At 40.0% G+C, this 14,120-nt stretch overlaps 2 protein-coding genes across 2 annotated transcripts; one reads left to right on the top strand and one right to left on the bottom strand.

The window, feature by feature from the left end:
* The first annotated feature begins 833 nt into the window (after positions 1-833).
* Positions 834-3,707, top strand: LOC135706233 (integumentary mucin C.1-like). Its single transcript, XM_065227800.1, has 2 exons — positions 834-988; positions 1,047-3,707. The coding sequence occupies exons 1-2, from the start codon at positions 883-885 to the stop codon at positions 2,795-2,797; spliced, it is 1,857 nt and encodes a 618-aa protein (XP_065083872.1). The 5' UTR covers positions 834-882; the 3' UTR covers positions 2,798-3,707.
* Positions 3,708-3,959: 252 nt separating this feature from the next.
* LOC135706276 (exosome complex component RRP46-like) lies at positions 3,960-4,784 on the bottom strand. The gene is made up of 2 exons (XM_065227842.1): positions 4,612-4,784; positions 3,960-4,547 (listed from the first exon to the last, which is right to left on the bottom strand). Exons 1-2 carry the CDS (start codon positions 4,703-4,705, stop codon positions 3,988-3,990), a joined length of 654 nt encoding a protein of 217 aa, XP_065083914.1. The 5' UTR covers positions 4,706-4,784; the 3' UTR covers positions 3,960-3,987.
* Between the last annotated feature and the right edge of the window lie 9,336 nt (positions 4,785-14,120).

Genomic DNA, 14,120 nt, shown 5'->3' with positions numbered 1-14,120 from the left:
AATGCATGCTTCTTATTTGGTTTTTATCGCAGTGTTCCAGCAATCGTGCTGGACTACACTCAGAAAATTCCACACGTCATCATCATGTGTCTTTCGCTTCATTTTGCACTTATTGTGAAACGTATCCATTTCATGTGTGAACCTGCTTTGAACCATGCCGCAACACTATTGGTTCGAATTGTGCCACACTTGGAGTCTATGTGCTTCACATGGAAATATCAATAGCTTTGCTCATCATAGTTCAATGTTCTACAATATTCTACGTTATCGACTTCTACTTTACCGACTCCAACATTGAATCGACAAATATATGCCGCCAGAGGCCCAGAGCATACACATGCCTTTTTTTTAATGGGTCTGATTTGGAATTTGATCCTGGACTGTTGGGGTGTGCTGCTGCCGTTGTCTTCGTTCGATCTCACTGGGCCACTGGGTTGGAGACCTGCATCTGGTTGATGAGGTTGGATGATGGCTACGAACGGAGGAGTGTGGCCACTTTGATGAGGAGCATCATTCCTACATAGGCGAGAGGACGAAGTACATTGGTAGCTACAGAAATTAATTGATTATTCCGTCGAGTGGTTGATCAACAGGATCGTGGTTGGTATACCGGAGAAGGACTGGGAATCGTCGGAGCTGTTGCCGGTGGTCGTTATGAAGGAGAAGCTGCGTGGTGGCTTGTTGTTTTGCCAATCGCTAACGGAACATTTTGAAGCAGGCTTCCGAGGATTAAGTGCTTGGTGTTTGATGTCTTCTTGAAAGAAATTCCAACTTTTACAAACACGACTTCAATTTACTTACAAAAAATTTCATTTCCTTTTTTTCAGAAATGCCAAAACTCTGGACCAAGCAAGCGGTTACTGGGCTGAGGCCCTTCCCGTCATGGAGACTCCACTGTGCGCCGTAGTTGACCCGGTTCGAGACTTCCGTTGGCATGCCCTCCGCTGTGGAGGACCAGAAACAGCTGCCTTCCTGTGTGAACTTCCAGGTATTTTCATAAGATCTATCTCTTTTCTGATCTTTAACCGATTTACCACTCATTTCAGTACCGTCGTGGGCCTTGGACTGCACCGTGACGTCGATGCCTTCACTGACCGTACAGTACATGTCGGACAGCGGAGCCGTACAGTTGGCCCGGGACTGCGGCGAGCAGGGCACCCGGCACATGTCCTGTCAGGGAAAACTCGATCGGGATACGATCCTACAGCAGTTGCAGTGCAGTGATCAGGAGGTGGATCCAGCCCAGCTAGCAACCGAGAATAACCAGCTTCCGGTGGAAGTGGCAGCCGGAGCAGCAGAAATGGCGGAGCAACAACAGATGTCGGTTGCTACCAGAAGAACGCTGCTACCGCAGATCTTGGACCATGATATTCTGACGGTGGTGTCTAACAATGATGAGGACAACAACATTGACGTAAATCCGAGCCAGATTGAGGACACTGTGAAGAATGTGATCAACAAGTTTAACCTGGCTGATTTGATGCAGAACGATCAGTCGTTGCACAGCGACGAGATGGATGGCCATTATGACGAACAGGAGAAAGAAGTCAAGAAGTTGGGTGGAAAGAAGTATTCATCGATGTTCGAGAAGAAGGGCAAATTTGATAAGAAGGGCGAGAAGAAAGTGGACGAGGATGAGGAGACGATGATGGGTGATCAGCCGGACGAGACAGAGACACAGCCGATCGATATCGTGCAGCAAGCGATGAAACCGACGGAAGGTGATTCGGATGAGAGTTCGACGTCTGGAGTGGTCGGAAGCTCGACCGAAGGAGCAGCAGCATCAAGTGAAGCCATTGTGGTTGAGAGCACTACGGTAGACTCCCGATTACGCCGAGCAACTGATGGTGAAACGGTGGAAACAACTGAAGTTCCGACGACGGTTGAATCTACGACAACGACTACGACTACGACAACTACCATGGAACCGACTACGAGCAGCACAGCCAGTCACATTCTTCCAACGACTCCTAAGAAGGAAATATCCGCCATCGGAGACCACTTCATACCGCCAATGCTTCTTGTGAAGGCTCGCTTCACTTCCACAAAAGCTCATGTAGACACCACCACCACCACCACTGTGGAACTCTTAACGGAAACTCCTGAGCCTTCGCCATCCAGTTCGGCTGCGCCAATTTCGTCAACCGAAGATCCTACCACTGCAATTATGACCGACGAAACCTACGCAGTTTCCGATAGCGGAAATGACGTCCAACTTGTTGAGCTAAACGACAAAACCTCGTCCCCAGAGATTTCCACCTCTACCGAATCCGACGTCACTACCGCCCATCAGGTCGTAGAAATAACATTCGAAGATAAGGAAATTTCTTCCAAAATTGGTACCCTCAGCATCACGACCCGTCCATTTACGGCAGGCGAACTCCAGTCATCGACGGCCGTCCAAAACGCCACAGCCCTCCCGGAAACTGCTTCCACAACTGTAGTTTTGCCAACCACTACTACAACCACGACAACAACTACGACACCTGCTCCAACAACAACGTCAGTCCCATCAACGACTACGACTCCTTCCACCACCCTAAGACCAACGACCATCCAGACCGTGACCGAGCACGAACTCCACCAGGACGATGACGACACTGATGATGGTGCCGATGACCGTCATGACAGCCACGAGGAAGAGGACAACGAAGCCGATCATCACCACGAGGAGCTGCACAACAGTTTTTCCAACATTGAAAACTTCCAACCATACAAACCGAACCGGCACCGCAGTCTTACCAAACCGGAAGTGCACAACAACCACGGCAACTATATCAAGAAGATTCTCGGTTGAAACCGAACGCGACGCTAGCAGTAGGCTGCGGATGCCATATGCACTTTCCATCAACACCGATGGCTATTCGATTGCTTTCCCCGCCCCTCCGGCACCGCAGTGGAAGCAGCAGTAGATACTAAGCTGACAACTACAAACGTTTGTTTTGATTTTGGCAGAAAGTAATAAACTGAAACACTAGTAAATAGATACAAAATTTCTCACTTTTCCCCCCTCCTCAGCAGAAACTAATCAAAGTAGGCAGTTAGCAGCAGACCTTTTTGCCTGTGAAAGCAGTTTAAACTTTTGACGAAAAGCGCAAACTAACGTTGCATCAATCAATATCGTTCTTTTTCTTCGAAAAATTAAACAAAAACAAACAATTAGCGAACTAGAGAACGCTGTGTAGAGTAGAACTCCCGTTGCAGAAGAAATGTTTCCCTTTCGGTTAAAACAATTGCAAAACAAAAACTATCTTTCACACAGGTTAATGAAATTAGAGTTAGAAAAACTAATACAAAATACAAAACAAAGAAACACGTTGCCAATAATTTGAAAACCCAATTTAAGTAAAATAGTAAAACCAAACAAAAGAAAAGAAAAAAAAAACAAGCAAGAGTTGTGGAAGAGATTGGAAAACCTTGCGGATGAAAAAACTATAATCATTAAAAATTACGATCTTTAGCCGTGTAATAACGTTGATCCAAATTGATTTTGACTGCAGTGTCGCAGTTAGCAACCATTTGCAGCTATTAACGAATGCTAAAATTGTAGCACAAGCTAGAAGTTTAGAAAGACGAAGAACGCCAGAACAACATTAAAAATTCACACGATCTTTTCGCACGTGCAAACTCCCATAATTATCGTGGTTAGTTGGTAAGAAATTTACTGGAATAAGGAGATGATTTTAATAAAAATACATTAAATTTAACGACTGCGGTGTGGGTCGGTTAATCTGTCCGAAAAAGAAGTCCGATTTAATACCAATTACTTCCCCCTTATTCTGAGGTGAGGTGACTCGCTGTCACTAGTGAGGGGACAAAAGTCACCGCGAGTGAAGGGCCTCCGTATATTAACTCTTAATATCTATCTGAACGTTAATTAACCCAAGTTTACATTTCACTACCACCTACCTGAGCTGTGATTTACCACCATCCATCGAAACAAAACAAAAATCAATACTCGTTCGCATCCATCCGCTCGCCTTTATTTCACAGCACCTCCCTCTGCTTCCCGACAATCTCCCCGTAGAAATCGAACACCTTTGCCACCGCCTCCTCGGACATCCTCAGCGCCCGGTGGTACTGCTCCGTCGTAAACTTCCCGTGCGTGTAGATCGAAACCGTATTCTTCGTACAATTCTCGAACACAAACGTGAACTTGGCCCGCGCATCCTTCGACTGTAGCGCATCCGGATCCAGTACAATTTCGCCGTCCTCCCGCAAGATGCTGTGCACCGCCGCAACCAGGTACTTCATCTCGACGCCGCTGTTCATCAGCGCCAAACACACGGCATTGATGGCACAGGCCACCAGCCCACCGAGATCCTGCATCTCCTGGATCTGGACGGAAATGGCCGTCCGGGGATGAAGCCCCGTCAGGATGGCCGATTCGTATGTGTTCCTAATTAAGCTCTCCAGCAGCCGATCGTTTACGCTGCCCATTCCGGAGCGGGGTTTGAAGTAGATGTCGATGCGTGCCTTTTCGACGTTCATGTGCTGCAGCTTGACCTCGATGGGACCGTTCACCGAGGCGACGACGGCGGTTTCACCTGATTGGATTGTGATTGCGAATAAAATTGAAATAAAATGAAAATGGAATCGTTGGGTGTTTACCTTGCGTCAGCATGGCAGAGCCATCGGATCTGGTTAGTATGTTGAGCTCACAGTGCATCGGTCGCAACGAATTTTCCGTTTTGTCAGCAGTCATTTTGGCACAAGCATGTAAATTTTAAGGATATTTCACAGAATTTAAACTAAAACTAAAATCTCTTGCACTAAAATCGCAAGAACTGTGTTGTTTGTTTTGATTTTGGAAAGCACGCCGGTGTTTTGACAGTTTAGGTGCAAAATCGAGGGGATAGCCAATGCTGAACCAATCACATCAGTGGACCTCTGGATGTGAATACTGAAAACAGAAACTATGGTAAGTTCCCCCAAACAGCTCACAGAATGCAAAATCACCCAGCGGTTCTCGTAAAGTTTATCAATATTTGAATGGTGCGGAGTCGATCAATTTCAATTTTTAAGTTATTGTGCTTCAAAAATATTCATTTTCTTGCCTTTGTATACATCCTCTCAACACCGCGCACAAAATTGTCGCCTTTGCTCCACACAGTAACCGCAAAATACCTAATACGTCTTTTTAATAGAAACTAAGCGATCGATTCAACCTCTGGTGATGAATAGAAGAACGTCAAAAAGAGTGTTGTGAGCTGAAATTTCTGCCGTGAGACATACACTCAAAGATAAATCAAATGAAAAAAGTTTAAAAAGTATGCAGATTCCCCACCGACAAACCGACATGAATGACCATAGTAAAAACAATAAAAATTCTGGCCAAAGCACACTACTGACATTTGGCTCCGTCTTCGCGGGAAATATTTAGGTAAGTCATGAACCCGCATGCAAAAGTTATGAATTGGTTCGTGTCTGATCTATTCTGGACAAATTATTTTTATCTAGATAAAAAAATCCTGTGGTTTTGACAGTTCGGATCACTGTACATTTAAATCAGCCGTTTAAGATTTTCGGGCATAAGTCAGAATTAAGTGTCATGTCGGTTTGTCGGTGGATTCCCGCTTCACCTTATTGAGTCCTCGATTGAGTCTGAGCCATGATTAGGTCGTCAGTAGTCATGCATGATTAAAATCGAAATAATCTTGCCAGTATTAAATTTTAATCTCTTTCAATACTGATACATAATCAAAAAAGATTAAAATTCCATAAATAATTGTTAAAATAGAATCATAAATGATTAAAATTTATTCAAAAACAGATAATCTACAATCTAATCAACCATTATTAAACTGGGATTAATATCAGATGCTTACTCTTTAGAAAGAGAGGATTAATTTTTAATCATTCGATATGATTAAACTGAGTTGAACGTCAAATTAATTAAATTTCAAGCAAAATGGGAATAGTTCAATTTATCAGTGTAGGAAGCGGAGCACTTTTTTACTTTTCCTGATTAATTGATTAATCGGAGATGCTCCAAAACTTGATCTAAAGTTGAAAAAATTAATTCTGTACCGGTTTTGTCGAGAAAAATGGAAAATTAGAATAGTGCCTTAGTGGTTATGATTTTCCGGATTTCTTGTGTGTATATAATTTGAGTGCAAATTAGTTCAGATTAGTGGAAAATCATACAATAAGACAATTACCGATGGAAATTGGCAAGATGTTGAATGAAAAATGCTTTAATGTGAAAAAAATCTTATTCTGATGTAAACAAACGGTTTGGTTGACGTTTCTTCTCGAGCTCGCGGGGCGCACTCTACGTTGGTGGTACCTTAAAAAGGCCAGTTTTCCTCGGAAATGCTTACTTTGTAGTCAACATCGAGTCTTTTATGGTTATTATCGAGGTTATTATTGGGTATTTTGCGGTTACCGTGTAGAGCACAGTGGGAAAAGTATTTAATCGAGCAGGAAGAAAATAATAACGCTCTGAGATTGCATCCAACCAAAGACAACAAATCAAGAAGACTGGCAACTTTGCCAGAATCCAAGCGACAGATACAGTAGCGCTGCGCTTGAGTGAAGGTGGAAGCAACGCATATAAAAATGAGCAAATACACAAACCCTCCGTCTGAGGATGTAATCTTTGCTATAAAATTTGTTCGAAGCATTTACCTTTGAGCGGCAGATGACGCGATTGTACCTGTCTCATAGAGTTCTTTACCACCGTTAGTATTAGCATAGAGGTAACTCTAAGACTAGAAGGTCCCGAAATAACGTGCTCAACTTTTTGGCTCAGCTCTGGTACTCTCTTCGGTCCCAAGCTAATCGATTCACCCCTCGAAACATAGGGAAAACCAATAACCCCTCATTTTATCTGTCAAACTTAGCGAAAGCGAATCAAAGCAAACATTGCTTAGTACTAGAATTTCGACTAGAATGGGGTACGTTAATCGTTTGCTTGGGACCAATAGGCTAGTCAAGTGGTGAGCCAATATAAAATCGTTAGAGCCGTATTGATTGTTGGTATTAGTGAGCAGTTTCACTAATACAAGCGTTTTACAGGTTGAAAATAAAAAAAACAAACAATAGCGTTCGTATGAGAAAATGGCAGAGTTGCCAGTCTTCTTGATTTGTTGTCTTCGATCCAACTGAGTTGGCGTCTTCTCTTCAGTGAAGTCACAGAAACTAATAACTCTCTGTGAGTAACACGAAAGATTCCCCTACCTGATAATGGGGTTTGTTTGCGTATGTGAGTTAGCAGTTAAGACAGATCGTCGATTGAAATGATTGTTTACAAAAGCAGATACGTCGATTTGAATAGTTACGCTTGAACTACTTGAACTGATCAATATCAAGTCAAACGGTTGTAACGATAACTTTACAACCCAATATAATTTAATAAACATTTCGCCTTTAATTATATTTCTTGGACTGCACACGGCTTAAGCTACTTGATACCCTACCAACACTGTTTTATCCCAAACTGCTCGAATTGATCTTCCAGTGTGCAGGCGATCGAGAGAAAAGTAGTTTATTTAATATTTATTTTATTTGAGGGTTATGAAAACAGGTCAGTGATCACTGCGTATAGGATATCTTTGAGCTCATTGATTAGGTTAGACTGGTTCCCCGGGTTAGAATTTCGAATGATCCATTAAATTAAATTCAAACGTTTGAAATCGCGTTTCGAATAAATGTTCTGAATGAACACTTTGGTTGTGCGCTTTCAGGAGAGTAGTTTGCGTTCGTTTTTAATTAAAAATAAAGCTTCTCGTAAGTGATTTTGAGTGATTTTGAGTTAGATTATTGGTTGTATGATGTTTCGATTGACTCGCCCGCAGATTGGAGTGGCGCATAAGTCGTTTACAGATTTGATAAGAAACTGACTATTTCCGGTATTTCGGGGACTGAGCAATGTAACGCTTGGTCGTTCGTTCGTTGAGAAAAGTTACGCGTTACACGGTCGAATATGCAGACCCGTTATTTTGGTGTTTAAGTTTTCTTTGTTGAGGATGTCTACAATCATGAGTGATTGTTTCAATGAATTAATAGTACTTTTTCATTGGAATGAATAAATTTGGACAGCCATCAAATGAACACTTCTAGATAGAGCTGGAATTAGGGCGTAACAGCTTTTGTAAACAATGACTAATCTTGATGATTTCTCGAAAGTCATGGCTCTCCCTACCACATCAAAATCACCATCGAATAGGCGAAGACTTCTAATCTATGCAACCCTCGAAACATAGGAAAATCCACGAACCCCGCATTTTATCTGTCAAACTTTCATAGCGAATCAAAACAAACATAGTGTAGTACTAGAATTTCGACTAGAATGGGGTACGCTAATCGATTTACTTGGGACCAATAGGCTAGTCAAGTAGTGAGCCAATTTAAAACCGTTTGTTTCCACAAGTTGGTAGTACCATCATGCTTGGCATACACAGTTATGGTCACAAAATGCTCATTTGCTAATAACTTTGCACACAGTAGACAAAACATAGCTATGTTTCAAGAAGTAGATAGAATAAAATTTACGCTTGTAAAAGGTATATAAGAAAAAGTTGATTTTAATTCTAATAATAAACTGTATTTGTTTTTGCATTGTAAAAATTAAGTGAGAAATGCTCGCTGCACATCTCGGACTTTGTGTAAAAATGCATTGGTGTAGATTCAAATATTAAGATTTACCTACTCTTTGTATATCAATAGTAAGCTATAAGCATAATCTATCAATTACTTTAAAGAAAATCAATTTTCAATAACTAAGTAAAAAGTTATTAACAAATGAGCAGTTGAAGTGTACAACCACAAACGAAGTGACAGACGACTAACTGGCGAAGAAATCCATTTAAATAATGTGGTTCACTGTAATAGAATTTTCTTGGAAGCTTGTGCCATCATCCACCAGATGGGTTAGTTTTTTTGTTTTGATTTGAACAAAGTTGATTTTGTGTACAATGATTCTTTGACAGTGTGCAAAGAGTGCGTATCATTTTGTCATTTTTTTATGCATTTCAGTTATGAATAGAGTGAAAGAGACAAAACCAAAACATTCTAATACATTTGGTGAAAATGCTAGTACAATCCAGTAGTAGTGTTGCCATGTGGTACAATCCAGTAGTAGTGGTGTTGCCATGTGGTACACTGAAAAATTGAAATAGCAGGTTAGTCACCAAAGTTTTCGAGCCGCTCCGTCTGTCACTTCGTTTGTGGTACAACTGTGAATGCCAAGCATGATCACGGATAACAACAAAACCGCCATCGTTCTATTGCAACCACGCTCAACTATTATGCTGACTTATGCTTTCGCCTTCTTTTGCGGGAGGAGAAACGCGACCTAACTTTATTTGAAAAGTAAGACAACATTAAACGATTTTTTTTTCTTAGCTAACTAAAGTGACAAAGTAAAAAATAAAATAACGCGCACAATTTACAAATTAAAATTATTTACAAAGGCATAGTCGGCCGTGAAATGACAACAAAAACAAAACATAACAAACACGACACACACTCGTGGAAACCACGGCTAATTTACACACGGAGACAAAACAACACAAAACGGGACACATTGTAACACACAGAAAATACCAAACGCAATGTGGGTGGAAGCGGAACGGGAACGAAAACTTTGACAGCTGTCACAAATTACATCAAGATGCCTAACCGAAGTCGATTTAGTTCTAACTAGGGAGGGTCTAGTATAAGAGAGGAGCGGATTCAAAACAAACTGTCTTGGCAACCTATGCCTGGCTGATTTCTAGCAACACTGCCAATGCAATCAAGATAGGCGCTGCTCGATTGGCTCTGGCTTTGACAGTTCATTTGGCTCAAAACCAGCCAGTCCGCTCCTTTCTTATACTAGACCCTCTCTAGTTCTAACTAGTTTTCAATTCTACAAGTAGGCTTTCTCAGATCGAGCTTTTCCACTGCCGTTCCGCTTCTGTTGTCATTTCACTTGAACGGCTTAAAATTGTCCGCTTGTGTTCAATATAAAATTTCTCTTCAGTTCTAAGTCCATTTACGTTCAATCGTCGTACTTCAATGTTCCATATCGATTCCATTTCCGTCCTATATTTTACCAATCATCAGTGCAACCAGATGCGACCGTTACACCTCGTTACAAGGGTGTAACAGTTTCTGCAAACAATGACTTCTCTCGATGATTTATAGAAAGTGGGCGTAGCTTGAATTCCCCGAAATCATCGAGAGAAGTCATTGTTTAAAAAGGCTGTTACGTCCTTATTAAAGCTCTGTCTAGATTTTTCTCAATACTCATAATGAACGCAATCGATGCTGTGCTCAAAATTGATGTTTTGTTGATCTTTTTTTTTTGTCTTCGTTAAAACTCAGGACATTTCAATATTTTGAAAAATAAATCAGGACGGCATACAGTATGCTAAATCAGGACCGGATGGTTGCTTAAATCTAACTCCATGTTTGATGCTATTCAAACTGGAGTAAAATTTGCAAATAATATTGTCATGACTTTAAAATTCAGTAATGGATTTTAAATCATTAAATATTTTAAATTGGAATGCTCAATCTTTTAAAGATAATGAAGACGAGCTATTTAACTTTTTGAGAGTTCATAACGTGCATATTGCCGTTATAACTGAAACGTTCCTTAAACCTGACCATAAGGTTAAGAAGGACTCAAATTATTTAATTTATAGAAATGATCGTCTTGATGGACCCTGTGGTGGCGTTGCCATCATTGTTCATAGACGAATAAAACATAAAATTATTTTTTTCATTTGAAACCAAAGTTTTTGAAACTTTGGGAGTTTCTGTTGAAACAAAATTTGGACAACTTACGTTTATAGCTGCCTATTTGCCACTCCAATGCATAGGCCAGCAAAAGAATTTTCTCAAGGGTGACCTCCAGAAACTTACCCGTCATAGGTCTAAATTCTTCATTATTGGTGATTTTAATGCAAAACACCGCTCATGGAATAATGCTCAAAGCAATTTCAATGGTAATATTCTGTTTGATGATTGTTCTGGAGGTTATTACACTATTTAATATCCAAACAGCCCAACATGCTTTTCTTCTGCAAGAAATCCATCCACTATTGATTTGGTCTTAACTGATTCATGTCAACTTTGTAGCCAACTGGTTACCCATGTGACTTCGGTTCTGATCACCTTCCAGTAACTTTTGAAATATCCCAAGAAATAATTTGTAATCCCAACAGTTCTACTTTCAGTTTAGAGATGAACTAGCCTAAGACTAAAAATCTCTTTAATAAAGAATTAAAAAAAAAAAAGTTCTACTTTCAATTACCATAGAGCTGATTGGGAGCAGTATCGAACATTTATGGAATATAACTTCGATCCAAACATTCCTTTGCAAACCAAAGATGAAATTAATTATGCTCTTGAATCTCTGACTACTTCTATAGTTGAAGCAAGAGCTGCCTCAGTACCAAAATGCGAGGTTAAATTCGATTTAATTATAATAGACGACGATCTTCAGCTCTTGATCCGTCTTAAAAATGTCCGTAGGAGACAATATCAGAGAACACGCGATCCTGCCATGAAATTTATCTGGCGGGATTTGCAAAAACAAATTAAAAAGCGATTCTCTGCCCCGAGGAACAAAACTTTTGAAAATAATGTTTCTAAATTAAACCCGAGTTCCAAACCCTTTTGGAAACTCACAAAAATTTTAAAAAAACCTCAAAAGCCTATTCCAGCGCTTAAAGAAGGTGGTAAAATTTTGATCACAAATTTGAAAAAAACTCAGAAACTTGCTAAGCAATTCGAGAGTTCCCATAATTTCAGTATGGGTCTTACTAGTCCTATTGAGAATCAGGTTGCTCGGGATTTTCTGAATATTTTCTCTCGGGAAAATATTTTTGATGATTCCTGGGGGACTGATTTGGACGAAGTAAGGTCTATAACTAAAAAGTTTCAAAATATGAAAGCTCCAGGTGATAATGGAATTTTCTATATCCTCATCAAAAAACTCCCAGAGAGTACCTTGTCTTTGTTGGTAAAATTATTTAACCGATGTTTCCATTTGGCATACTTTCCTGATAAATGGAAAAATGCTAAAGTTGTTCCAATTTTGAAGCCGGATAAAAATCCAGCTGAAGCTTCTAGCTACCGCCCAATAAGTTTGTTTTCTTCAATAAGTAAACTTTTTGAAAAGATAATTTTGAATAGAATGATGCTTCACATCAATACGAACTCAATTTTTGCAAATGAGCAGTTTGGATTTCGCCATGGGCATTCAACTACTCATCAACTCTTAATAGTTACCAATTTAATTCGTTCAAACAAATCTGAAGGCCACTCAACTGGAGTTGCTCTTCTAGACATAGAAAAAGCATTCAACAGTGTTTGGCATGAAGGTTTGACTGCTAAATTGAAAAAGTTTAATTTTCCACTTTATATTATGAAATTAGTTCAAAATTATTTAACTGACAGAACTCTGCAGGTAAATTATCAAAATTCCAAATCTAATCGACTACCTGTTAGAGCAGGAGTTCCTCAGGGTAGCATTCTTGGGCCTATATTGTATAACATTTTCACTTCGGACCTCCCTAATTTGCCTCAGGGTTGCCACAAATCTTTGTTCGCTGATGACACAGGCATTTCCACTAAAGGAAGAAGTTTTCGTGTTATTTGCAGCAGACTGCAGAAAAGTTTAGATATTTTCTCTTCTTATTTACAAAAATGGAAGATTTCTCCCAACGCTTCCAAAACTCAACTTATAATATTTCCACATAAGCCTAGAGCTTCCTTTTTGAAACCTAGTAGTAGTCACATAGTCACTATGAACGGAGTTCCAATTTCCTGGTCAAACCAAGTGAAATATCGTGGATTAATACTTGACCAAAAATTAACTTTTAAAGATCACATTGAGGGCATTCAAGCCAAATGTAACAAATATATAAAATGTTTGTATCCTCTTATAAACAGGAAATCCAAACTTTGCCTAACGAATAAACTTCTAATATTTAAACAAGTTTTTAGACCGGTCATGCTTTACGCTGTGCCAATATGGTCTTGTTGTTGCACTACCAGGAAAAAAGCACTTCAAAGGATTCAGAACAAAGTTCTGAAAATGATTTTGAAGTTTCCTCCCTGGTACAGTACTACCGAGGTACATAGAATTTCGAATGTTCAGACTTTAGAACAACTGTCCAACAAAATAATTAATAATTTCAGACAAAAATCGTTGCAATCCTCAATTGCAACGATTAATTCCCTTTATACTTAGATAAGATTTAGTTTTAGTTTTTAGTTTTAAGATACCAATTGTTATACTGGCATGCAGGTTAAAAAACCTGTTTAAAATACTGAATTGCCAAGACATGAACAATGTAAAAACACTTAGATATATATCATAACAATTAAGGCTGGTACGTTACTGCAGTAACTGGAGCACCTAAGTTAAAATGAAATGTAATTTATTTTGAATTTGGAACAAATAGAGAGTTAAAAAAAGGACCGGATGGTTTACGAGAAGACTTTTTCTCCAGGCGCCAAGTAAACCACCATCCAGACCATTTTGACAGGGGCAAACACACATGTACTCAAAGTGCACCAGATGAAAGCTGAAACGATTTCCGACCTCCAAATCAAAAAGTGCAGTAAACGATGTATTTTAAAACCTATGCAAGCCGTCACTACGGTGTGGCTTTGATGTCCTAGGCGAAGTCCAAAGCTAAAATAGGCGAGTTGTCCATGGTCCATCACCAACGTGCCGAAGGTGTATCCCATGAGTTTGGAACCCCTGAGTTATTATGACTTTTGTGATTGAGTTAACTATTTCAATTTCTTTGATGGTTTATGGAAAACATTAAGCTTCATTCTCATTTGAACGTGAGCCAAGTGGATAGTGGAAGAGGAACTGAAAGTCATCCAACCTATACGGTGTTCAAGCAAATTCGACCCGTGCAAAAAAAAACGTGTGCAGAAACTAAGGTGTAACCTGATTGATGGGGACGAAATTTCCTCCAGCTGCCTGTTAAATGCTCCCCGACAACCCTAGAAATAATATCCAGTTCATCTGATCGACTCAGATGATCATATCGCTACCACCACTCAGTTGCACACGTTGAACACAAGGACTGATCGACAGGCCTCTTGAGACAAACTAGTTCAACAGAAGGATGATGACAGAGATGCATCTGCAAAATTACCGGATC

This window comes from Ochlerotatus camptorhynchus, unplaced genomic scaffold, assembly GCF_037179485.1.
Source record: "Ochlerotatus camptorhynchus isolate MF236.1 unplaced genomic scaffold, CSIRO-AGI_Acam_v1.1 ptg000276l, whole genome shotgun sequence".
Taxonomy (NCBI): domain Eukaryota; kingdom Metazoa; phylum Arthropoda; class Insecta; order Diptera; family Culicidae; genus Ochlerotatus; species Ochlerotatus camptorhynchus.
Note: the sequence above shows the minus strand (reverse complement) of the source record. Positions and strands in the feature narration are given on the sequence as shown.